The 26,058-nt window shown below is 40.6% G+C and overlaps 1 protein-coding gene across 2 annotated transcripts in view; it reads right to left on the bottom strand.

Moving 5' to 3' along the window:
- jak1 (Janus kinase 1) overlaps nucleotides 1-26,058 on the bottom strand; it is a 114,717-nt gene that overhangs the window by 72,830 nt on the left and 15,829 nt on the right. For both annotated transcript variants that reach the window (XM_052012603.1, XM_052012602.1), the window contains exons 2-3: nucleotides 8,666-8,854; nucleotides 7,004-7,127 (exon numbers count right to left, since the gene is read on the bottom strand). In XM_052012603.1, the coding sequence (XP_051868563.1) occupies nucleotides 7,004-7,127; nucleotides 8,666-8,828 (287 nt within the window). In that variant the 5' untranslated portion in view covers nucleotides 8,829-8,854. The remainder of the gene's footprint in view (nucleotides 1-7,003; nucleotides 7,128-8,665; nucleotides 8,855-26,058) is intronic.

Genomic DNA, 26,058 nt, shown 5'->3' with positions numbered 1-26,058 from the left:
TAAATTTGTCATGCCTGCTACTACTGCAAGTTACATGGACACGGTTCATCAGGACACCTCTCGTTCATTCCTCCCTTGAATATGTAGAAGCAAAAATCACACAGGCTCCAGCACATCCCACACTCCATAGCATGCCAAGCCTCACTTAATCTGTTCAGAGGATTAACACAGATGTAGCAACCAGGGAGAGCTTGGGTGCGAGGCAGAAAGCAGTACATTGGGTGTCAAATGAGCAAACGCATATGCTGCCACCACACTCAGGAAAGACTACAGTCAGAGATCAGAACGTACAGCCTTTGGCTGAATGTACCAGAACTTCTAAGGAAATGCATCCTGCAACTAAAAAAATTGTTGTATAACATCAAAGGATGGGATTAATGCAGCAGATGATATTGCAGAGTAGAAATTGGTTTTAGGCTACAGGGTGATATCAATGCATTGTTGAAATGGGCTGAGAAATGGCAAATGGAATTTAATCCTGATAAACGTGAGGCGATCCGAGGAGTACTGATGAGGCCAGGACATACACCATGACTGCTAAGGTCTTAGGGAGTGGGACCTTGGTATTCAAGTCCAAAGATTCCTCAAGGTGGCAGTGTAGGTAGATAATGTGGCTAAGGTGGCAAGTGGGATACTAGCCTTCATTAGTCAGGGCATTGAACACAGGAGCAGGAAGGTTACGTTCCAACTTTATAAAACATTGGTTGGACCTCAGCTGGAGTATTGTGCACAGTTCTGGATTGGAACTGATAGGAAAGATGTGACAGTGCTGGAGAGGGTGTAGAGGAGATTCACCCTGATGTTGCCTGGGATGGAGTGTTTCTGTTATGGAGAGAGATGAAGAGGCTAGTTCTGTTTTCCCTGGAGCGGAGGAGGTTAAAAAAGGACATGATTGAAGTGTATAAAATATGAGGGGTATATATAAAACTATTCCCCATATTAGAGGTAGATAAAACTATAGAACATAGATTTAGGGTGACGAGTCAAAGATTTAAAGGGGATTCAAGGGGGTTCTCTTTCACTCAAAGAGTGGCAAGTACCTGGAATGCAGTGTCTGAGAGGGTGGTGGGAACAGAGTTCCTGACAGCATTTAAGAAGCATCTAGACAAGCAATTAAATCGCCTAGGCATAAAAAGCTAAAGGCCAAGTGCAGGAAGATGGGATTAATACGGATAGGTCCCCACTGGTCACCAAAGATGTGGTGGACCAACTGGCCTTTTTCCATGGTATATTACTATGTCCCAGCCAAAGAAGCCTATTTACGGTGTGTATAACTCTGCACTTCAACTTCGAAGGCAGCTCCAGGAACATCCCATTCCAGAGGGTCTGGAGCCTCAAATGTTCAAGTCACTTTTAGACAGAGGACAGCAATACTGTATTGAGGAGGTCTGCCTTAAATCAACATCTGAGGATCAGGGTACAGTTGCAGTTAAGCTTCACAAAGTTCAGATCAACATTCTTGCTCTCAGGCTGAACTCCCATGCAGCACTAGCACTAACTTAAGAATTTTAAATGAAAGCAAGACCTGCTTAAAAACAGCATATTTCATGTTCCCAGGAACTTATCCCACAGAGCTTTATGGTCATTGAAATACTTTTGAAGAGAAGTGATCATTGTAATAAAAAAAAGAAATCAATAGACATTTTGCCTGCAGGATCTTTCTATTAGCAGCAACATGAAAACAACCAGCACTGAAGAGCTTCAGTCACAAATTCACAGCCTTATCAAGGACGAAGATTTACCAGGAGATCTCAGGGATACCATAATCATGACCAACTTCAAGAAAGGAGATAATTCTGACTGTGGCAACTATAGAGGGATCTCCCTTCTCTCTGCCAGAGGGAAGGTAGTCACCAGGGTTCTTCTCAGCTGACTCCTCCCTGTGGCTGAAAAGCTGCTCCCCAAATCACAGTGTAGATTCCATTGATCCAGAGTCCCAGTGGGCAGGATGATGATGATGATTTAAAAAGAGGAAAAGGAAGAGCAAGAGGAAGAAGGAAACAACCAAGTAAAATTGAGTGAGTAATAATAATGGCCAGGGCATCAAAAAAACTCCACTAGTCTTCTTTGAAATAGTGCCACGAGATCTTCCTGAGAGAGTCGTTGCACATGGAGATACATTTGAAACAATATTTCCATAACATGAGGTAGAAAATAAAGTAATGCTGGAGTTTACATTACTGACAAAATTTTCTGCAATTCTGGTTAATTTAATGATACATTAACACTGCATTTAGCTGCTTTATTTACCTTCTTACTGAAACTTATGCTCACTATGACTACATTTACCATTCAAACTGATGCTGCATTTTGGAAAGTACATAACTAATCAAGCTGGTGCTTTGCAAAGGCAGCAGGCAAAGGAAAACCAATGCATCTCTCTGACCAATTGGTCAGGTATACCAGAAAAATAGGTCTTGTACTCCACAGCCTTGTTCCCAAAGTTTGTTACTTATCAATGAGCTCAGGTGAATGCAGTGGTCGCCAGCAAAAAGAGTTTAATTTGCTGCTGTAGAGCTAGGAGATGGGATGTGACACAGAAGCACACAGGTCATTGAAGTTTCAGTTGGTGTTCCGAGTTTACAGATGAACCAGTAAATGAAATGCTTGAAATGGAAGTTTCCAGCATAAGTAATCGCAACTTTTGAACTGCATTGAAAGAAGCCAATTCACAACCTAATGCAAGTGGATGATTGCCCCATGAACTCTTATAGGACCTTCAGCATTCCTGACAACAAACCAGTCAGTTGTCCCTTCTGCAAACAATATGGCATTGCTTGATCAGGGGAAAAGGCTTGACCTTTTGTCCTGTTGAAACTACATTTAGTTAAAGTGAATAGAATGGGACTGCAAAGTACTGAAAAAGATCCGAGACTACATTGCTATGCTCCAGGTTACTTCTATTCATTACAAAACAAACACTGGTCAGTGCACAAGATACACAACACGGTTTAGCTGCAGAAGTGCAGCAAAGAATTTGCATGCAAAATCTGAGAACTGATGAGGGTAGGGCAGTGGATATTGTCTACATCAACTTCAGTAAAGCATTCAACAAGGTCTCTCATGGTAGGCTGATCCAGAAGATTAAGGCACATGGGATCCACTGAGATTTGGTAGATTGGGTTCAAAATTGGTTTGTCCATAGAACACAGGGTAGTGGTGAAGGGGCAATATTCTGACTGGAGGTCTGTGATCAGTGGTGTTCCACAAGGATCAGTGCTGGGACCTCTGTTGCTTGTGATATATATTAATTATAAATATATAAGTTGGATGAAAATGTAGGTGGGCTGATTAGCAAGTTTGCAGACGACGCGAAACTTTGCAGAGTTATGGGTAGTGAGGAATGTTGTCAAAGAATATAGGAGGATGTAGATCACTTGGAAATGTGGGTGGAGAAATGGCATACAGAGTTTAATTTGAACAAGTGCAAGGTGTTGCACTTTGGGAGGTCAAATGCAAGAGGAAAGTATACAGTAAATGGCAGGTCCTTTAGGAGTATTGATGTACAGAGGGAACTTGGGGGTGCAAGTCCGTAGCTCGTTGAAAGTGGCAACACAAGGAGACAGGGTGGTAAAGAAGGCATATGGCATACTTGCCTTTATCGGTTGGGGCATTGAATATAAAAGTAGGGAAGTTATGTTGCAGCTCTGTAAAACTTTGGTTTGGCCACATTTGGAGTACTGTGTGTATTTCTGGTCACCACATTACAAGGAGGATGTGGAGGCTTTGGAGAGGGTGTAGAAGAGGTTCACCAGGATGTTGCCTGGATTATAGAGTATTAGCTAGAAGGAGAGCTTGGACAAACTTGGATTGTTTTTGTTTCTAGAGTGTTGGAGGCTGCAGGGCAATCTGATAGAAGTATGAAAAATTATGAGGGGCATATGCAGGGTAGACAGTCAGGAGTCTTTATCCCAGGCTGGAAATATCAAATACTGGAGGACAGAGATTTAGGATAAGGAGGGAAAGACAGGAGTGGTAGGTGCCTAGAATATGCTGCCAGGGGAGGTGGTGGAAGCAGATACAAGAGCAACATTTAAGAGGCTTTTAGACAGACACATGAACAGGCAGGGGATGGAGGGATTTAGACCATGTGCAGGCAGATGGGATTGATTTAAATTGCATCAAGGTCAGCAGAGACATTGTGGACCAAAGGGCCTGTTCTGGTGCTGTACTGTGTTACACAAGAACAGTGCAAAACAGCATAACTATGCGCCTGTAATGGTAAACATCAGCAGGGTTGGAATGGGTGAGGCAGAGGAGAGAGGGTACGGGCAGTGGCCTGGACTTGCCTCTCTAGACTTTGTAAACAGTGAAGATGGAGGCAGAAAGCAGATGGTGGGCCTATCCCACTGGAGCTCTGCCAATTGTGGTTTATTTTCCTTGGGATGAGAACAAGCACCAAGTACAGGTAGGTTACTGAAACACACAAATGTAAAAATGTGCACCTAATTGTTGGAATGGATTACTCCGATTTGGGGACGGTGATGCAAAATGATTTTGTTTTTGCTTCTGCTTATTGACACCAAGACCCTCAGATACCTTTGGGCCAACCATTTAATAGTTTCTAGAATTATTCCCGATACCAATCTTTATCCCAAAGCAATCCCTCACTTTGAATTGAAGACACTGACCCCTCAAACATTCAAAATGATGATGAAATATCCAGAGCTAAGTTAGTCCTGCAATGAGTGTATTTCTAAGTGCCAGCTTACACCAGGAAACTGTAATGCAAGCAGAGACAGGTGCAGGAATTTTAATTTGCTGGCTTTTGGAGGAATGCAAGTGTTCTGGGTCTGAATGTGCACACATATCTATAACTGGTCTCTTTTCTTCCCCCACTCTCCCAAGAAATGTTGTAAAATAGCTGAATGGAATCAGAATATGCTCACCTGAACTTTGAACGTCAGTGTGCAATGTTAATTGCAACCTAAAGCAATCAAGTATTCTTCTTATGCTCTCTTTATACAATTAGTTTAATTCATTGGCTGCTTAGGCCATAAACTAACAGTAGGTAATCTAATATACAGTTCATCGACCTAACAGAGAGAGATGCATCATGACTCATTACACAGGCTAACCAACAAAAACAGTCTTGGCTTCTTAGATAAAATTGGTGCATCTCCTCTAAATGGTATACTACTGCCCAGGTGTTGCTCCAAAAACAAGAAATGAGCAGACATTCAATAGGCGTGTAGAGTGCAAGGCAGGACTAACTTTGTGTAACTGTGATGGTCACATGCGCTATTGCTTCCAATTCTCCTTTAATCATTTCTACAGTTCCTTCTGATCTATATGACTGGTTTTCTGAATTTTCCACTCTTGATCACCCTGGACTCTAAATATTCTACTCTACACGATGGCCAGCAGGTTTCCATGTTAAATGCAATTCAGTGACAATTCATCTCTTCCTTCTTGGTTGTGGAAGAAAGAGGAAAAGCATTATTTCACTTCTGATTACCAACCTGTCACTCCTTGTGGAACGCGATGCCTATCTATATAAAGGACCAGTTTGGCCTCAAGAACATCATTGTCTAAGACAGTTCTCTACTGAGTGTGGCATAAGGAGCTGCTGGTACACATGAAGTCAGTGGGCAGCGAGAGGAAAACACTCTTATTCAAGAGGAAAATATGGACTTCCGTCCGCACATGGAATGAGCTGCCAGAGGAAGTAGTTGAGGCAGGTACATTAACAACATTTGAAAGACACTTGAACAGGTAAATGGATAGGAATGGTTTGGAGGGATATGGGTCAAACACGGGTAAATGGGGCTAGCTTAGGTGGGCATTTTGTCGGCATGAACCGGTTGGGCCAAAGGGCCTGTGTCAGTGCTGTACGACCCCCTGATGCTTTGATTCTCCAACCCCAGTGACTGGAATTATGTTTTACACAAGGGAAAATGGTGGTGATTATTGAAAGTCAAGTATCCCAGCCTAGCACCTCACTGCAGGAGTTCCTCAGGGCAATCTTCAGCTGCTTGATCAATGACCTTCTTTTCGTCACAAGATCAGAATTGGGAATATTCACTGATGATTGCACTATTTTCATTTCTACTTACAATTCCTCTGCAAATGAAGCATTGTAGCAAGACTGAGATGACATTCAGATAAGAGCTGATAAGTGGCAAGTATACATGCCACAAAAATACCAGGCACTACCCCTCTCCAAAAAGAGAGAGTCTAACCCTACCATTGACATTGAAAGGTATTACAGTTATTGAGCAACACATGAAGTGCTGGAGAAACTCAGCAAGTCAAGCAGCATCTATGGAGGGAACTGAACAATCGATGTTTCAGGCCGAGACCCTTCATCAAGACTTCTTGCAGACAATTATTGACTCTCCTACCATCAATGTTCTGGGATCACCATTGATTGGATCATTAAAACTCAACAGCATTAATCGCAAAAAAATTGTGGCCACAAGAATAAGTCAAAGGCTGGGTATCCTACAGCAAGCAACTCACCTCCTGCAAACCACCATCCATCAAATACGTGTCAAGAATGTGATAGAAACACTCCAGTTGCCTGGATGAGTACACCTACAACATTACTCAAGAAGTTTGACACCATCCAGGACAAAGAAGTCTGCATGACTGGTAGCCCATCAAATACCCTGAACATTCATTCCCTCCACCCCAGTGCACAGTGGCTGAAGTATGTACCAGCTACAAAATGCACCGCAGTTACTGCCTAGGTTCCCTTTTATATCATACACCATCTTGATTTGAAAAAATGCCATTCCTTCATCATGGCTTGACCTAAATCCGATCACCTTCCCAAGTGCAAGTGGGAATTAATGGTGGCCTTGCCAGCAATGCCCAGATCATGAGAAATGAATGAATAAAATAAACTCACAAGTGTAAAATAGCCAAATACAAGTTTCAGAAAGCAACAACAGCTGGGAGAGAAAGAGAAACATATTCCCATGGAAATTTAATGAAATATGTATCCCAAATCATTTTACATATGTAAAAGCATTATTTCCAAAAAAAACTGAAGTCCTACCTCATCCGATAATGTAACATCAGAGCTGTTTGCTCATCAACCTTGAAGATGTGATTTGGAGAAAACCATAGTTTCTTATTTGCATCAAACAATGCAAAGAGATTCTGGCATAATGGAGAAATACCTGACAAAAGAAAGATTTGACATTTTACCTTAAGCGCAAAATAAAATTGGCTAAAAATGAAACAATCAAATAATAACGTGAATATTTTCATCAGCACAGAAGTAGGAAGAGTAATAAAGATCATTCAGCCTGCCATGCCCAGCTCCCTTCATCAACCCATCCAAACAAGGTCAATCATTTTTTTTGCCCCTTCTTATCAGGGCTTTTGGCAGCATTTCTCACACCCACAATCTTCATGGCCTAGAAAGATGAAGGCAGCAAAATGTAAGAACACAATTAACTCCAAGGCATGCATCATCCTGAGTTGGCAATTTTTTTCTCCATTCCATTACTGTAACTGGTTCAACATCCTGGAGCTCACTGCAGGGAACTCATCACCATCTTATTAAAGGCAGTTTGAGATGGCAATAAACCGATATACATCACTTTACCATTGGTGCCCACGATCTCAATTAAGTTGTTGCTACTCTGAATTTTTGGCTCTCATTTAATTTCTCCTACACTTATGTTTACATTGCTGCTTGGCCTCAGCTGTGATCTTTAATCTAAATTAAAAACACATTGGTCTCCACAGCTTGTGCATGCAGCTACACATGGAAACAATGGAAAAGTGGGCAGGCAGCAGATGCCTGCCCACTTCCTGAAGAAGGGTCCTGACCTGAAACGTTGACCATCTGCTTTTCTCCACAGATGCTGCCTGACCTGCTGAGTTCCTCCAACATCTTGTTGTTTTTCATCTAGATTCCTTTGTTTCTGTGGACAGCAGATGCTATTTCCCTCTTCTGTTTGGTAGGGCAAGCAACTAGTTTGTACAATACCACTAACGGTGGTGGAAGTGTAGTTAGGAACCCAGCACGTAGCACTCAAGAGACAGAGCTTTGCGCCTTCTTTTAGCATGGCCCAGCGTCTTCAGGCCAAACTCTGCTCACAGCATGCAAAACTTTTGATTTCAAGTTCACAAACAATGGAGGAATATTCAACTTAAGGCTAAGAGCATTGCCTATCTATAAAAATATAAAAACTGGTGAGTGGTCTCAAAAATTCAAAGTTACCTGCACCTGTAGAAAAGATAATACTGAATAACAACTTGGAAACATCGGGGCATCAACTAACATTACACGACTGCCCAAACAGTACTAACAAGTGTTCAAACCAAGAGGGGAAAGTAGATCAGCACTGCCAACACTGCCTATTTCTATTGAAAGGGTAAGCAACCAATTCTGAGAGTTGTAGATGTGTCAATTCTGTTTCCAACTGAGCAAAAGATTATCTCAATCAGATAAATCAGTGATAGATAGGTCTACAGGTCTAGGTTCTAAGGGAGTGGAAAGGAATTTTGCAAATTTATCCCTTCAGAATTATCCTGGGTTTCAGATCACCACTGCCAGGAGATCACCTGGGAACTGTGTAGGGACTCAATGATGCACGACTGAGGGAATGAACCAAGAGACCATTTCCTTTCTTCTTATGTTCACGTGTTCTTGGAATTAAAAAATATTTCTTTTCTTTTTGGAGTTAGAGTATGTTAACATTCTTACCACATTTCTTGGCAGCTTCGATGCACAAGTCCTCGGCTGTATGCTCGCCCTCATGACATTTTATGGTTGAATTAGTTACATACATGAATACTTCCATGCCTTCATTGGGAATTGACAACTGCGTCTGTAATGTATATTTTCTTTTTTTCAAGCAAAAGTCCATGTCATAGGTCTATTTTCATTTAGATCCTATATAAAAAAATTATGAAAACATTATTTCATTCAACATGCAAAGTGAAAATGCAACAGAAACTAGAACATGCCTGATTTAGCGTATTGTTTTAGAACCTAAGGAAGCAAAATTAATTGATGAGATTCTGTATAACTATAGTGAAGGTCCTGGCCATTTTCATTCTCCACTGAAGTCAGTGCAGAGCATATTGGGCAAGCTGTAGAAACCAACATTCCACTTGAGTGTAGGGTTTCCACCCAGCAAGTTAGAATAAAATTCCACTTCAGATCAGACTGATGGAGTACCACTTGTGTATTTTGAATGCCCCCAATGTGATTTGTTTGGCAATCTTATCACAGCTCCTAGCTTTGACAATGCAAAATGGAAATCTGACTTCACCTTATCAATCCCACACAAAGAAACCAAAAGGATGATAATTCTAAGAGTGGGAATGGACGTGTGTACAATTTTCCTTTCATAATTCTGAGAAGTGCACTACTGATCCTTGACTACAATACCTCTTAGATAGGAGTGGAAGAGGAAGGAAAAAAACAGTTCCTCAATTTGCAGTGACAAGGAGCATTGGTTGGGTCCTGTGGCCATGCTTTGAGCTCACCCTCAAAGTAATGGATATTTTTTAAGACTGGATAATAATTGAGAGAGTAACGGCACCTTTACAATTCACTTCACCTTTGTTTTTGATTTTAAACTTATTGACACTTATGTCAGCCAAAGTAGGAAATGTGCCCAATTTCCCACATCAACATCACTCACTTCAAGGAAGTACACAAGGAAATGCTGGCAATGAAATCTCCTTCTAGTTTCCTTAGTCTTGCATGCTTAGGAAGACAAAGACTCAAGATGGAATATATCATCCAGATAATATTGCCTTATCTCAAAGAATGCAAAAAACATATGAACATTGATTGACATACCAAGGCATTTTTGCTGACTGGTTCGTGTGGACTTTGGAAAGAGTTGAATGAATCATATCAGGGATTGAAAGATACGTGACCATTTTATTTGACCAACAAATTAATTTGAAGAGTAACTACAACCCCACCCCCCGACCCAAACCTGACGGTGAGGCTGCACTTCGGCTTGATGTATGGCCACCGAGTCCACGCCATACATCAAGCATCCATTTACAGTTTATACAATGACTGCAGGTGCTGGAACCTGGAGCAACTCTGCTGAGTTACTCCAATGGTTTGTGTGCTGCTATAGTCTATACAACTTCATTTCAGGTTAGAATATGACTGCAATCAAGTGTTGTTGGTGGTGAGTGGTGACACTGCAGGACCATCAGATCAGACCGTTGGTCAGAAATCAAACAGTAAGTCGAGAGTTTGTACTTATCTAGGCACCCACAAGAGTCAGGAGTGCTCCACTTGGTCTCACAACAAACCCTGGGCCTCCTTTGTCCTGGGATTCCCCTCCCTCTACTGCAATTACCTCATCCCTCCACACTCTCAGTTTACTGTTCACAGGGAAACCATTCTGGCAGCCACCTTCCAAATGAATTCCCACTTTCACTTGGCTGCCAGGATGTGAGTCTGGCCAGGTCTGGGGAGCATTTAACATCTCCATTGTTATAGAGTCAGAGAGATAATACCATGGAAACAAACCCTTCGGCCCATCAAGTCTGCACCAACCATCATGCATACTTTTTTGTTTACACTAATCCTACCCTAACCCTTTTTATTCTCTCCACATTCCCATCAACTCCTGCCGGATTCTCCTACTCATCTACAAACCAGGGGCAATATACAAAGGCCAATTAACCTACCAAACTGCAATTTTTGCTAAGTAGGAAGAAACCAGAGCACCCAAAGCAAATCTATGCAGTCACAGGGAGAATGCATAAACTCCACACAAACTGTGCCGGAGGTCAGGATTGAATCCGGGTCGCTGGAGCTGTGAGGCAACTGTCTCTGATGACTCCATGTGCTTTGGGCTTCCATGTACTATTCCCTCAATCCTAAAAATTTAGAGCACTCTATTCCATTATGTTAAGTGTTTGACATCATGTACCCAGCTATCTTCTGAACATTAAATATTCTAAGTTTATAATCAAAATCCCTTAGCAAACATTCCTTGCTCACCAATTACACCTTTTAAAGATGAGCTGAACACTTGGGGCAATGGGGAGGGTGGTCCTTTGTGAGTTTATATCTTTCAGTAAGTTCATTTGATACAATCACTGTGTGTGTTCTGCTGGGTCCAAACAGAATTAGCTTGTGTCTACTTCTGTTTGTTTACAGGCTACTGGCGAACTGTTCTCCACTTATTTTTCTCGTGATAGATCAGATCATATGTGGGCTCACATCAATCAGAGCAATAATAAGCTTCTGCTTCTGGAGTTCGAAGATAAAATTATAATTGAAATTAATGTCAAGCTTAAGAAGTCAAGTGTATACATAAATTCCTCTTGCAATAATGACCTTGGTCTTTTGAAGTACTCTTGAATATGAAATTTACTAATTTTAACTGGGCAGGCAAAACATTCAGGAAGGCTGTAATCAAAGCAGGGAACCCCTGCACAAAACATAATCTTTCAAAGATTTTCCACCCAGTTTTCTTCCTGCTAATCTTGCTCTGCTATGAACATATGAACCCTGCTCCACCAATCAACAAGAGAAGCTTCAGCTGTACATAATTCCAAGCAAATGTAACATAATGGGCAGAGAATTCCCCAAGATCCACACCCCCGACACAAAGGGATTTCTCATTTCAGTCTTAAATGGTCAACCTCTTATCCTGGATCTATGGACGTCTAGATTCTTCAGCATGAAAAAAAAGTCTCTCAGTCACTTTGCCAATTTTTTTTCCAAAAACTTGCAATGCCTTAATGTCAATCTTCTAAACATTAGTGAGAAAACAGTCAACCTCTCCTTCTGGAACAATCTTTTAATCCCAAAGATCAATTTGATAAATCTATGCTGAGAAATGGAATACTGAACAACTTTTTACTGCGTCAAAGCTTCATTTTGTACGAAACCCATGACTTCATTATTAAAACATCTATACAAAAACCATCCAACCTGTCTTACCTATGGTAATACTACCTGTCCATGGCACTCACATTCTAAAAGGGGAAAATACTTGGTACAAGACATCCTTTTCTGACTTCGCTGAATTTATGACTATTTTCAAAGAAATGTTGACTCTTGCAATGTTGAATTACATAAATGGGTAATTCCCACAAAAATTATAAAACTTCCCAATAAGGGTATTCTATAGATGATGCACTGTACATGGAAAGCTACTTAAACAGTATTGGTGAATATCTAAGCAAAACTTTCAACTGGTTGGCCACTGGCACCAAAGGCTTATAGCTGGAAACAACTGATCCTTTGCTAACAACAAATGTAAAGCCAACAGCTCTGAAAACTCTGGCACTACCAATTGCGCAGCTAAATGCCCAACTACAGAAGTTGAGACACTGATGTGTCTACAGGTTGAGACAAAAATGAGATACAGGATTCTCAAAACATCCTCACTAATAATCTTGGCAAGGAGTGATACAAAAAAAAATCTGAAAATCAAAAAAAACTGTAGATGCTGGAAATCTGAAAGTAAAGCAGAAAAGACTGGAAATACTCAGCAGGTCAGGCCACATCTGTCAAACTGTCACCGATCTCAAATGTTGACTCTGTGTCTCTTCCCCCAGATGCGGCCTGAATATTTCCAATGAAGTACATGCTGTACTGGTCACTAATTCTGCACCAAGAATTGCTAAAATAGTTAGGGTTGGTGCACTCAGCAGTGCAAGTTTTTAAATAGTCTTTAATAGTTTGTAATCGTTAAAACTTTTCTGTTTTTCTTTCAGATTTCCAGCATCTACAGTTTTTTTTGATTTTCAGATGATGATTCTTTTGTATCACTCCTTGCCAAGATTGTTAGTGAGGATGTTTTGAGAATCCTGTATCTCATTTTTGTCTCAACCTGTAGACACATCAGTGTCTCAACTTCTGTACTTGGGCACTTAGCTGTGCAGTTGGTAGTGCCAGAGTTTTGAGTGCTGTTGGCTTTAAATTTGTTGTTAGCAAAGGATCATTTGTTTCCAGCTATAACTATTGTCAAATCTCCTATCTGGACCTGAAATATTAATTTCATATAAATAGAGAAAATGCTGAAAATACTCAACAGGTCAGAGAGAGTCTGTGGAGAGAGAAACAGGTTGATCTTTTCAGACTGATCAACGCAAAATGACCTGCTGAGTATTTCCAAAACTTTGTTTTTATTTCATTTTTCCAGCATCTGTAGTTTTCTTTTATTTTCAGATGATTTTTTTCCCCCAGCATCTGCACCTTCTCAATATCAGCTTTACAATGTGGTGTCCCATTCCCTCAGATGGTCAGAAGGCCATCAGATGGTCTTCGGGGAGAGCCAGTTTGTGCTGCTTGAGGTATTATTGCTGCTGCTCTTGGCCAGCTACACTCAGGGGACAGCTTTGATGGCAAGGCCCTTACGACACAGGGAGCTGTGTGGCTGCAGAAGGTGCATGCAATTCAAGGCAATCATGATGTGGGGCAGCCTGGGTCCAGCCCTTTGCATCTGATACATTAAACAGAAACTCACCTGGTTCTAAAGGCAGTGCCTTTCATTCCATGGATTTAACACGTTTGGCACTTTACCACATCAATCATAGATGACTCATTTCTGAGCCTCACATAACATCAAAATAAGTCTCTCCACAGCAATAAGAAGCAAGAATTTAGGCAATTTTGTTTCTCCTTTGTTAGCCCAAAGATATTGAGTAACTCTGTTCTCACCCCTACCATCATCAGAATCTTTTACTTTGCTCCATAACCAGCTTCAGGTCACATCTACTATCTGCTGCTCTGCATACCTCTTTTCAGTCACACCCAGGCTTCTGCCCAAAAATAGAACTATGGAGATGTTTATATTGCATAATGCCGCACGGAGGCAGCCCAACCAAGTCTAGTATTCAGGTGAAGATGAGGTCTGACACCATGGTTGTAAATGTTGATTTCATGTTACCCTTTCAAATTAAAAAGTACACTAACGCACTTTGGAAAATGAAATAGAGCAAGACTGGAAAATATAAACTAGGGGCTCCAGCACACTAGTTGTGGACGAGAGTCCCACAGTGCTCTCACTTAAATTGTATACAAATAAGGTATGAATTCCCTCAAATATTTACTATCTACAGTAATGACCTGCAAGAGGGAATGAAATACAAGGTTTCCAAGTTTGCCAGTGATAGAAAAGTAAGTGGAAGAGCATACTGCGATAAGGACATTGTTATTCTGAAAGGGGATTGAGTGATTGGGCAAAAACCCGGCAAATGGAGTTTAATGTGGGGAAAAGTAAGGTCATGCACTTCAGTAGGAGGAATCAAAAGGTGGATTATTACCTAAGTGGAGAGAAACTGCAAACGAGTGAAGTTCAGAGGGATCCAAGTGTTCTAGTATATGAATCACAAAAGGTTAGCAGGCAGGTCCAACAAGTAGAATTTAGAATTCCAATATCAACTCAATTATAAATGCATGAAACTCAAACTAATTGAAAGTGGTTTAAACCTCTTTATTCTGAGAGGCAACCAATATTGAAAATTTATCTTCACAAGAACCATCTTCATAATATTACCGCAACAAAGCAATGGTGACAAAGCTGTGCTACTGGCTGCATTATTCACCCATTGCCTCAAAAAGTTCACAACATCAATCACTCTGTAGTCCATAGGTACATTCAGCACAGCTTATCTGGGCAAATACTTCATTGCCTTTCCCACTAAAGAGCAGCGGCGGAGCAGGCTGACTGCCTTATTCTTTCCACACAGTAGAGTTTTGTGGATTCCAGGACATCACTGACGGTTTCTATCTGACTACCCAAATCCCATACCTGTTCCATTTAACTTACCAGAATCCAAAGGGCTAACGTGCTTTACTTGGTACTTTCAACTTACTCACATTTTCTTAACTTACCAGAATCCAGAGGGCTAACGTGCTTTACTTGGTACTTTCAACTTACTCACATTTTCTTAAATCTCCCCTTGTGATTTTTCCAACTGCTTTCCTAGTATTAGGAGCTTTCTGGAAAATGGAATAAATATCCATTGTCTCAGTGGGGCACTCCTGGCCTTGTACCACATAATGTTAAGTCTTGAGATGAAGCTATACTGCTGCAACATTGGAAAAGCCAGGTTTCTGCCTGACCTCCTGTCATTTGAGAGGACAGAACTGGAGAAACCTGATGTGGAGCTGCCCTGTGAGGAGCATCTTGACTGAACCAGGCCTCCACATGTGCAACAGATTTATGTAGCTTCACATACATATCTTTCCAAAAACCCAGCCATTTAAAAGGGGTTGCTTCAGTAATGTAGACACTGCAAGCAGGACCCTTCCCACAATACAATTCACAGCAGTACACTACACTTCCTGTGAGCCACATTGTAGAACTGTAGAAATGCTAGCAATGAACACTTCTCCAATATGCAAATTGTGACATATTGTATATAATGGCAATGTGTGTGACAGAAGGGGCATAATCATGAAATAGAACACAAGGGGCAACAAAGCACAAGACCAAGTTTATAGAAGCCACTTAAATATGTTTGAGAGAGACAAGTTCTAAAGGCTGATGGATGCTAGCTCTTCAAAGATCAATAAACTCTAAATATACTTGCAATTTATTATTCTAATCTTCTCCATGAATTCTTTGACTCCTACCCACTCATCAGCTCTGCCCACTCAACTCACTATGGAGATTACCTACCAAATTGATCAACATCAGAACCCACACTACTTCATCATGGTGCTTTATACCCATTTCAAAACACACAGTCACCCCAGGCATGATCCAAGAGTAGGAAAAACTTATAGTTATATTGTGAGACATTTGTCACAGTATGAAAGACAGGGAAAATAGGTGCAATACTGAACCAATCCCACTTTAGGTAATAGTTTAAAAACACACTATGAAGTTTCCTTCCTCCCCGACAACTTTCTTCCACCATTTCTCATGAGAGATTTCTGACTGCACTTTTACTTTTAGTAAAAGTACTTAACTGTTCTGTCGTTACACAAAACTCTGTGTGGTTATTGGGTAACTTGGAAGAACTGTAATCTGCCACTGCAGCTTGACAACACCATGAGTTTCTATCGCAGGTTCTGTGACAACATTTTTTCACTATTCTTATTGTCAACCAGTTATTGTATTCTTTTGCTCTTTACTAAGAATAATGCAAAAGGAGCTCCGATTGATTAACGTACTGAGAAAATAACTAGTTAAGCCATACTGGAAAAGAAATTCCTGGGATCAGTCTATTTACGGAGGCAATTGACCAGTCAGGATATTGACCATGGAACATGGCAGTCGTAGAAGAAAATGTACCAGAGTTCAGGCACCAGTTCTCTTAGGATTCATATCTCAAAATCCATGTGCCTGGATTAAAATGATCACAGGTCTGAGCCAAGTTTTGAATCCCTGCCAAACCTTTGCTTAAAAAGCCTGAAATATATATGAGAGTAATGCAACAAGTGAAAGAAACAATGTACATTTACATGGCACTCTTTGCAAAACAACAACCTAAGACGGCCAGAGAGATTGCATACCAAATGTATACAGAATATAATTTAATAGGTCGAGTTACGTAGCCAAGCAGAAATAGATCGACAATATATTTCAACTACTCAAACCAGTTCTGTGAATAAGAATGGATTAGGAACTTACAAATCAAGTCTGTGTTACTTTATCAGAACCAATGTGTCACTGATAGGGAACAATAGTGATCCTATTGCAATATTTATAAATTTAAATATCGTAGCATGCATTGTCAATTGAGTAGTCTTATATCAGCTATCACGCCACTGCAAATTCAAAACATGTACTGGCAGTGCAAATATCCACTGGGTTGTTTCTTATGGAAGTAGTCCAAGGCCTCAGTGAAATCAACCAGTTGCTTAAGACAACTTATATAAACAGACATTTTAATCACTGCAGAATTGGAGAATATTTGGGATGAAGATTACTTGCTCAAAACATTATTTCTGCTTGAACTTCCAGTAGATTGTGTCAAGCAATCACTAAATTTCCAACTCATTTTTTTATGTTCTCAAATAAAGGCAAATTGAAATCATTTTTTAAAAAAAATTTCTTAAGGAGCTGCTTCTTTTGATGAACACGTTAATTTATTTCTTCCAGTAATCTTGGAGAGCCTCTGTGAATGAGGAATAAAGCAAATCCTTCCATTCTCCTTGTATCCACCCTGCACCATCAACCCAAACTTAACAACGGCATTAGTAATCACTCTTTTTAATGACATCCATCTTATTCAAAAGGCCAGAATTATTAATCTCCTTTTGAGAAACAACTTTAAAACAACTCCAACTTCTCTACCACTGAAAGATAGAAAAATCCAACCTACAGGGTTTTCTTCACACTGACATTCTATAGTCAATGTAAACCTAGAAGCTTTGTTACTGTTATTTATGAAGAACAATTTTAACAGTTTTAACAACCTTAACAATTTTAATTTGGGAAATTTATCAAAAGAGAAACGCTAAGATGAAGAGCGGACCAAGACATTAATCTGTTCATCTACTGCGGTATTTTTTTCCCCTGACATGCATTTATTAACCTCCAAACACTTAAAACATAACCCTAGAATAGATTTCAAAAGAACATATTTATATCACTGGACAGGGGCTGTTGTTATACCAAACATCACCAGCCTGGACTTTGATTTGGCAGTTCCATACACAACACTGCTAACATTTCCTAATGTAAATGACATCAAGTTTGGAATTCCTGTTCAAGCATGCACAGACACAAAAATCCTGGACTTGCCGCAGTGGTTTGCCAGAATTTTTCTGACTGTTCTTGGATTCCTCATGGAGTTCAGCAGCAAAATACAATGTTCCAGCAAAGCCCCAGCCCTTACACTGTGGAATACACCTGGACAAAACCCCAGCCCTTACACTGTGGAACACACCTGGACAAAGTATGCCTGCTTGGACCTGGCAACAAAACAACGTCTCCTTTATTTGAATGAAGAGAAAGGACCAAGCTTTACTTAATTTACATATTTATAACTATATCTTATTTAAATGTTTTCATCTTCTAATTGATTGTGTTTTGTTTCTGTTTATAAAATTTGTTTTTTTTTAAATAGTTTCAGATTTTTTCCAAATTTCTGATGCTCTGAAACAGTTACAATAGTTTGACAATGTTGACAATTGGCCACGCCAGGGGCCACACGTAGCCAGCTATCAAAGCTTTCTCAGCATTTTTGCCGCTAATTCCATCCCTCCCAACACGTCAGGGTTTATGTCCAGAAAAAATTTCAACAATGCAGGACCTCGCCTTTTCAGAATAAAACAGCACTTTACTGCAGATCTGCACAGTCCCAGTATGAATCTTTCTTTATATCAATGGTCACACATGATCACATTAACTCAGCAGCTTTGGATCATTTAATACCACTATCCAATTAGTGCAATTTCAAAACTGCTCCACATTTCTAATGAGGTGGGTTGTAATGCATCATTGTCTTCAGAGTTCAATATCCTCCCAATCTCACCCATCATACAAAACTTCCCAACCCAATTTCGTAGCCATTCCTTCAGCCCTAATGTATAACATAGTTTCATTACTCCTAATGTCTCAAGCAGAGAAGAGTCACCTCTGAACATTTGCTCTCCAAACGCATCATCCCACCACCCAATGGCACCCCTTCCTTCTGTATCTGTACACTGAAAAACTCTCAGCCAATTCACTTCCCAAATTTCAACTGATCAGATCTTGTCCTTGCATTCTATACCTACCTCGCAGTTCAACCATACTCTAGCCTTCACCTACATTGCCCTAATTCCAAACAAAACCATTACACTTGCTCACTTTGGCAGTGTGCAGTCATGCCAAGACTTGAATGGATATACCAAATAATGGGTTTAGCAATTCACCACCAGCTAAAACTGCTGATAACTGCAGACATATCCTGTGATGCTGAAGTAACCACACTCTTATTTTCACTATTGCAAACCACCTGCATAAACCCATCATCTTGAATACAAATTGCAGCAAGCTCATTGTCAATACATTTGAGATCATCTTGTCAACTATCTCTGCCACATCTTTCCCTTCTCCTCACCTACTGGGGTGAACTTTCATTGCCCACCACTCCTCGCCCCCCATTTCAATTTTTAACAGTTTCCTTTCTACGTTCCCTCATGCTCTCATCAAGCTCTTTCAGTTCTCCATACCCTCTTCCTGTTCTCGTGACCTTGTTTCCACAAAACTGATAACCACCCAAATGCTCACTTTCACCTCCACATTAGCTAAAAGTGCTAACAGTTTATGCTCAAATACTATTATTTAAATATACTGTTATCACCCTTCCCAAATCTATCAGAAAAAACTAACCTATCCCCAGCTTCCCTTTACACTTGAAAGTCCTTGAAATTGTTGTAGTTTCCCATTTTTATGCCCATCCAAGACAGAACTCTTTGTTTGAATCCCTTCAATCAGGTTTCCATCCCCTACACAGTGCAGAAAAAGCTGATGACAACCTATGCGACCATGGCAAAAGTTCTTCATTTCCTGTCATATTGCTTTGGCACAGTGATCATACAATCTTCCTTCAAAACCTCTCCACCATTATCCAGCTGAGTGGGATGACACTCATCTGGCTTCCTTCTTATCTGTATATTCATACCCGGAAATCACCCACAATGACTTCTCTGCCAATGCAAGTACAATTTCATCTGGTGTCACTCAAGGATTTATCTGTAGAACCCTCCTATCCCTCATCTACAACTCCTCCACATCAACATTATCCAAACATAAAAGCACCAGATTTTATCTCCACCTTACCTCTAAACCCCTGCACACCCTCTAAGATCTTAGCACTGTGTGACCAGGAATCTCCTCCAACTAAACACCAGTAAGTCCAAAACCTTTTGCTTTGGTTACTTCCACAAACCTAATTCCTTACTCACCAACTGAATTTTCTTTGGGAGTTACCCAAAACTAAACCAGACTGTTTGAGAATTTGGTGTCACATTTGACACCAAGATGCCCACATATCCACTCTATCATTAAGCCTGCCTACTTTCCCCCCCCCCCCATAACATCTGCTCCAACTCCAGCTCATCTCTCGCTGATATCTCATCTACATTTTCATTATCTTTAGGCTTGACTATTCCAACACACCACATGTGAGCCTCTCAACTGAGCATTCAGCTCTACAGCAGATGATCTGAATTCCAGTTACAATTCTTACAGGGCTTTGGTGAGATCACACCTAGAGTACAGCTTTTGGTCACCTTACCTAAAAAAAAGACGATAGTTGCCATGGGGAGAGTTCACTGGATATTCAGCGAACTTGGTTCTGGGATCGTGGTATGCCATATGTGGAGAGGTTGAGTAGACTTGGCTTTCGTTAGATGAATGAAATGTCATTTCATTGAAAACTTACAAATTCTTACAGGGCTTGATAGGATGGATGTTGATTCCCCGACTGAGGAGTCCAGAGGGATGATGGTCTCTTTACTCAAGAGCAGAATGAACCTTTGGAATTTTCTATCATGGTGGGCTGTGGAGGCCGAGACATTCAAAACAGTGGTCAATGTATTTCTGGATATTCAATGGATTATGGGGATAGGGCAGGAAAATGGCACTCTAGGTGGAAAATCAGCAAGATCTTGCTGAATAGTAGAACAGGTTTTAAGGGTTAAATGGATTGCTCCTGCTAATTTTAATGTTCTTGTTTTTCCTCTTTAACGTATTTTGTTTGCACATGCCAGGTGAATGCAAAATATCATCCAGCTTATAAACACGCCATGTCGCAATCGATCCTAAAATAACTTTTTCCCAATCTCCAATTAAGGTCAGTTCTTTCAGAATCAGAATTATAGAAAGATATCAAATAAAAGTTAATATAAAAATGGAACAAGGGAACTTAATGTTCAAAGCCAGAATCAACTGTTTGCTTTATGGAACAGGCATCCACCCCATACAAAACCCTGAATTTCACGGGACTCCACATTCCTCAAGGAGGATCTAGAGTCCCGAGGCCAAAGATGTGGTTATCTTTGGCAGTAGAGTTCCACCCTTTACAAGACTCTTATCTAGCCCATGCCAAAGGCACCTCTCAGAACTCCACCACAAAACAAGGGCAACAAGCACATAGAAAATGTAAACAATTGCAAGTTCATCTCAAAGTCACATCACATTGTTACAAGATTTCCTTCTTCAGAAGGACTATAACAGTTCAGAGCAATTATTCACCACCTTTATGCCCTCAAGGGCAATTAAGGATGGGCAATGCTTGTTAGCCTTGGCAGCAACACCCACATTCTCTAAATGAATAAATGTAAAATATATTGCAAATGCAAGGCCAGGACCCAAGCAATCTCAGCACTGATCTAATTTCCAATGCTTTCAACTACACCCACAATTGAAAAGAGTAGAAATGCACCAAACAAGCAATAAGTTTTCAAAAGGTTTCCAAGATAATAATGGGCAAAAAAAATGATTTAACCTATCTTGATCCATCCATCTTGATCCATCCAACCAGAGAGATCCTAAAACCCAACCAAACCTCAGCTAACTCGATTCCAATGTTTAATCATCCTGCGTTTATTTCACATACTGGTCATTCTATGCATAAAGAATTTCCTGATGGTCTATCCCAAAATGGAATTAAATGCCCTACTTTCATGTAAAATAATATTCCAGATTAACTTTTTCTATACTCAAAACTAAAATCACCTCTAAGAAACTTTCTTTCCAGTAAGAAAGGCCATACTTTTTCCACTTTTTTTTTGTATTTCTGATATCAAGTACCACGTGGCTGTCAACCACCACACAGATATGTTTTGTTTCCTTACAGCCACAAATGAATCCAGTACTCAAGGTGTGGTCTGACCAGAAATCTGTGAAAACCTATTGCTTATTATGTTTGTTCAGTGACTCTTCTGACACATTCTATTATTTTGACTAAGTATTTCATCCTGATATTTTTTTTGTTGCTAATCTGTATGATGCAAAGATGTTTATTAACATGCCTGCTGAAGGCTTCTTGGGCTTTTGCAGCTTTAGCCCCACCCAACCTCCACAAGGTAGTTAAAACCATAGAACAATACAGCACAATACAGGCCCTTCAGCCCACCATGTTGTGCCAACCTTTAAACTTCGCCTTAGACTATCTAACCCCTTCCTCCCACATATCCCCCTATTTTAAATTCCTCCATATGCTTATCTAGTAATCTCTTGAACTCGACCAACATACCTGCCTCCACCACTACCCCAGGCAGCACATTCCATGCACCAACCACTCTCTGGGTAAAAAACCTTCCTCTGATATCTCCTTTGAACTTCCCACTCATTACTTTAAAGCCTTGCCCTCTTGTATTGAGCATTGGTGCCCTGGGAAAGAGGCACTGGCTGTCTACTCTATCAATTCCCCTTAATATTTTGTATACCTCTATCATGTCTCCCCTCATCCTCCTTCTCTCCAAAGAGTAAAGCCCTAGCTCCCTTAGTCTCTCCTCATAATCCATATCCTCCAAACCAGGCAGCATCCTGGTAAATCTCCTCTGCACCCTTTCCAACACTTCCACATCCTTCCTATAATGAGGTGACCAGAACTGGACACAGTACTCCAAGTGTGGTCTAACCAGAGTTTTGTAAAGCTGCATCATTACCTCGCGGCTCTTAAACTCGATCCCACGACTTATGAAAGCTAACATCCCATAAGCCTTCTTAACTACCCTATCCACCTGTGAGGCAACTTTCAGTGATCTGTGGATATGAACCCCCAGATCCCTCTGCTCCTCCACACTACCCAGAATCCTGCCATTAACCTTGTACTCCACCTTGGAGTTTGTCCTTCCAAAGTGTACCACCTCACACTTCTCTGGATTGAACTCCATCTGCCACTTCTCAGCCCAGCTCTGCATCCTATCAATATCCCTCTACAATCTTCAACAGTCCTCCACTCTATCCACAATACCACAGACCTTTGTGTCATCTGCAAATTTGCTAACCCACCCTTCTACCCCCTCATCCAAGCCATTAATAAATATCACGAAAAGTAGAGGTCCCAGAACCTATCCTTGTGGGACATCGCTAGTCACAGCCCTCCAATCTGAATACACTCCCTCCACCACAACCCTCTATTTTCTACAGGCAAGCCAATTCTGAATCCACACGGCCAAGCCTCCCTGGATCCCATGTCCTCTGACCTTCTGAAGAAGCCTACCACGTGGAACCATGTCAAATGCCTTACTAAAATCCATGTAGACCACATCTACTACACTACCCTCATCAATCTTCCTGGTCACCTCCTCAAAGAATCCTATCAGGCTTGTGAGACATGATCTTCCCTTCACAAAGCCATGCTGGCTGTCCTAATCAGTCCATGATTCTCTAAATGCTCATAGATCCTATCTCTAAGAATCCTTTCCAACAGCTTGCCCACCACAAACGTAAGGCTCACTGGTCTGTAATTCCCTGGACTTTCCTTACTACCTTTTTTGAATAAGGGGACATTTGTCACCCTCCAGTCCTCCGGTACCATTTCTGTGGACAACGAGGACTCAAAGATCCTAGCCAATGGTTCAGCAATCTCCTCCCTCACCTCACGGAGCAGCCTGGGAAATATTCTGTCAGGACCCAGGGACTTATCTGTCCTAAAATTTTCTAACAGCTCCAACACATCCTATAAATGGTTTCATACACGTCCAGAAAAAAAACAGGACATTTTTCAATTTATTAGCATTATGCTAATCATTATATATTGTGGACCCAAGTTTAACAGTATTTGCATTCAATTTGTTTGTCTGAAGTAAACAACTGAATAAGTAGAGCTAGCAGGAAGATGCAAGTGACCTCTTCTTGGAGTACCTCCTTATTCTGTTAGCTGCATTAGAACCGACTTACATTAAATTAGAAATCTCATGAAGATTATTCTGCTAAATGGAGAAATGTCACATCATCATCACACTGTAGCTTGGCTCTGAAGTATTTGACTATCTCAGTCTATAGTCAAATATCACAGCTGGAAAAAAGTAGATTTTGGTAAGGAAGCAATTTTTTTTATATAGATAGTCCTCAAAAACCACATAATTCCTTATTCTCCTTTGTCTCTTTGTTATACAATCATACAACTTTTAAACCTGTGAATCTTGGTGTCAACTAAACAGTACAGCTTGATTTATTTCACTATTTCTCAACAGTGGAGCACCATTCACTCCAGATTTCCAGTTCAGTCAAAGTTTCCTTCTTGTGGATTAGTTTCTGTTATAGAGATTAACATGGCCACTCAGTAAATCTTGAAATAGAAGTTTCATTGTCAGTTTCATTTGAAAAGAGACAGTCTCAACAATTAAGATCTAATTGATTAGTTTAGCTGTTAACTCTCAATAACATAATTGAGGAACAACTGAATGGAACAGCATGCAACAGTTGAATTAAAATTGAAGTAAAGACAATCATAAACTTGCTGTTTCAATGAGAATGCTATATTTGTGATCTTCCTTTTATGATCTCAGAACACCCCAAAGTGATTTGCAAGCAAAGATCAGTCAATGTTGTAAAAAGGAATTGCAGCAGGCAATCTACATGTTGCAATCATACACACAAAATATTCAGCCGACTGACAATAACCAGGTAATTCATTTTAGAGATGTTTAGTAAGTATTGGCCAGGACTATGGAAGAACTGTTCTTCATCAAATAGTGGTGAAAAGTACCTTTTACATCCATTTAAGAGGACAGAAAGAGCCCAGTTTGACAACTCATCTGAAAGGCAGCATTGATGACAATGCAGCAGTACTTCAGCAGTGAACTTGACTCTCTACCTAGATTACAGAGAAGGGCTTGAATTCATGTTTCCAACTCAAGTTTTATACCACTGAGCCATGATTTACACAGAACTCTTATCATTAAAATGTTACTGATATTACACTGACACAGTCAAGCTGCATAATTCCCCGCAAGTTTCATCTTATCAAATCACAATGGAACTTCACTAAAATCAGAAAAAAATAAGACAAGTCATGGCCTGAGTCAGATGACCTTTGTAAATAACCCCAAGGATGAAAATCCTGCTCCATGGTAACTTTGAGAGATCATAACATGGTTCCAGAAAAGAACCATAGAAAATTTATAATATGGGAGCCTATTTGGCTCATAGAGTCACACAGTTATACAGCACAGAAACACACACTTTGGACCATGCTGACCAAGACGCCTACCTGAGCTAGTCCCATTTGCCTGCATTTTGTCCATATCCCTCTAAACCTTTGCCATCTATGTACCTATCCAGATGTCTTTTCAATGCTGCAATATTACCCACCTCGACCACTTCCTCTGGCAGTCTGTTCCATATACTCGCCAGGCTCTGCATGTAAAATTTGTCCCTCAAGTCCCATTTAAATATTTCCTCCTCACCTTAAATCTATGCCCTCTAGTTTTAGATTTCCCTCTGTGCTGGGAAAATGAGCTACCTAGCCTAATGCCAGCTTCCAGCACTTGATCTCGTCCAAAAGGTCTAGGTTCTTTGAGTGCATGTTAAGGCACTTTTTAAATGTGGTAATGGCTTCTATCTCTACTATCTTCTCAGGCAGCAAGTTCCAGGACCCTGCCCCCCTCTGGGTACTTCTTTGCAGTGTTGGTGGTTCACAGAAATATATAGTGCAGGAACAGGAAAATTCTTTTCCTCATCTCCCCTCTAATCCCTCTATCAATTACTTAAATGTCTGCCCCAGATTTCTGAGGTTACAATCATCAGCAAAAGATGAACACACTGTCTCTCTAATAGAAATAGATCCTTCCTAACTACTAATATACAAGCCCTTCATAATTTTATGCACATCAGTTAAGTCTCCCCTCAGCCTCCTCGGCTGCAAACCACACCACCTCCCCACCCCAGCCTACCCCATCCGTCTTCATAGCTAAAATGTTCTAATTTTTCAGGCAACATCCTGATAATTCTCCTCTGTACCCTTTCCTGTGCAATCACACCTTTCCCTTAGTATTGAATCATAGATTATAATCCAGAATTGCCCCTACAAAAGATTATCTATTGGTTCTGCGGAGAGCCCAATTAGGCTGGTGAAAATATTGGGAAAAGAAGGGTTATTTCAGGACTGTCCTTGCTCTCCCAGTTTCTATGTTGTTGGGCCTGGGCTGATTATCCATTCTTTTACCCAAATGCAGTACGCAGAGCCCAGTGGCCTGAATCTCTC

Source organism: Pristis pectinata, chromosome 3 (assembly GCF_009764475.1).
Source record: "Pristis pectinata isolate sPriPec2 chromosome 3, sPriPec2.1.pri, whole genome shotgun sequence".
Lineage (NCBI taxonomy): Eukaryota > Metazoa > Chordata > Chondrichthyes > Rhinopristiformes > Pristidae > Pristis > Pristis pectinata.
The sequence above is the reverse complement of the archived record's forward strand: the minus strand, read 5'-3'. Positions and strand labels throughout refer to the sequence as shown.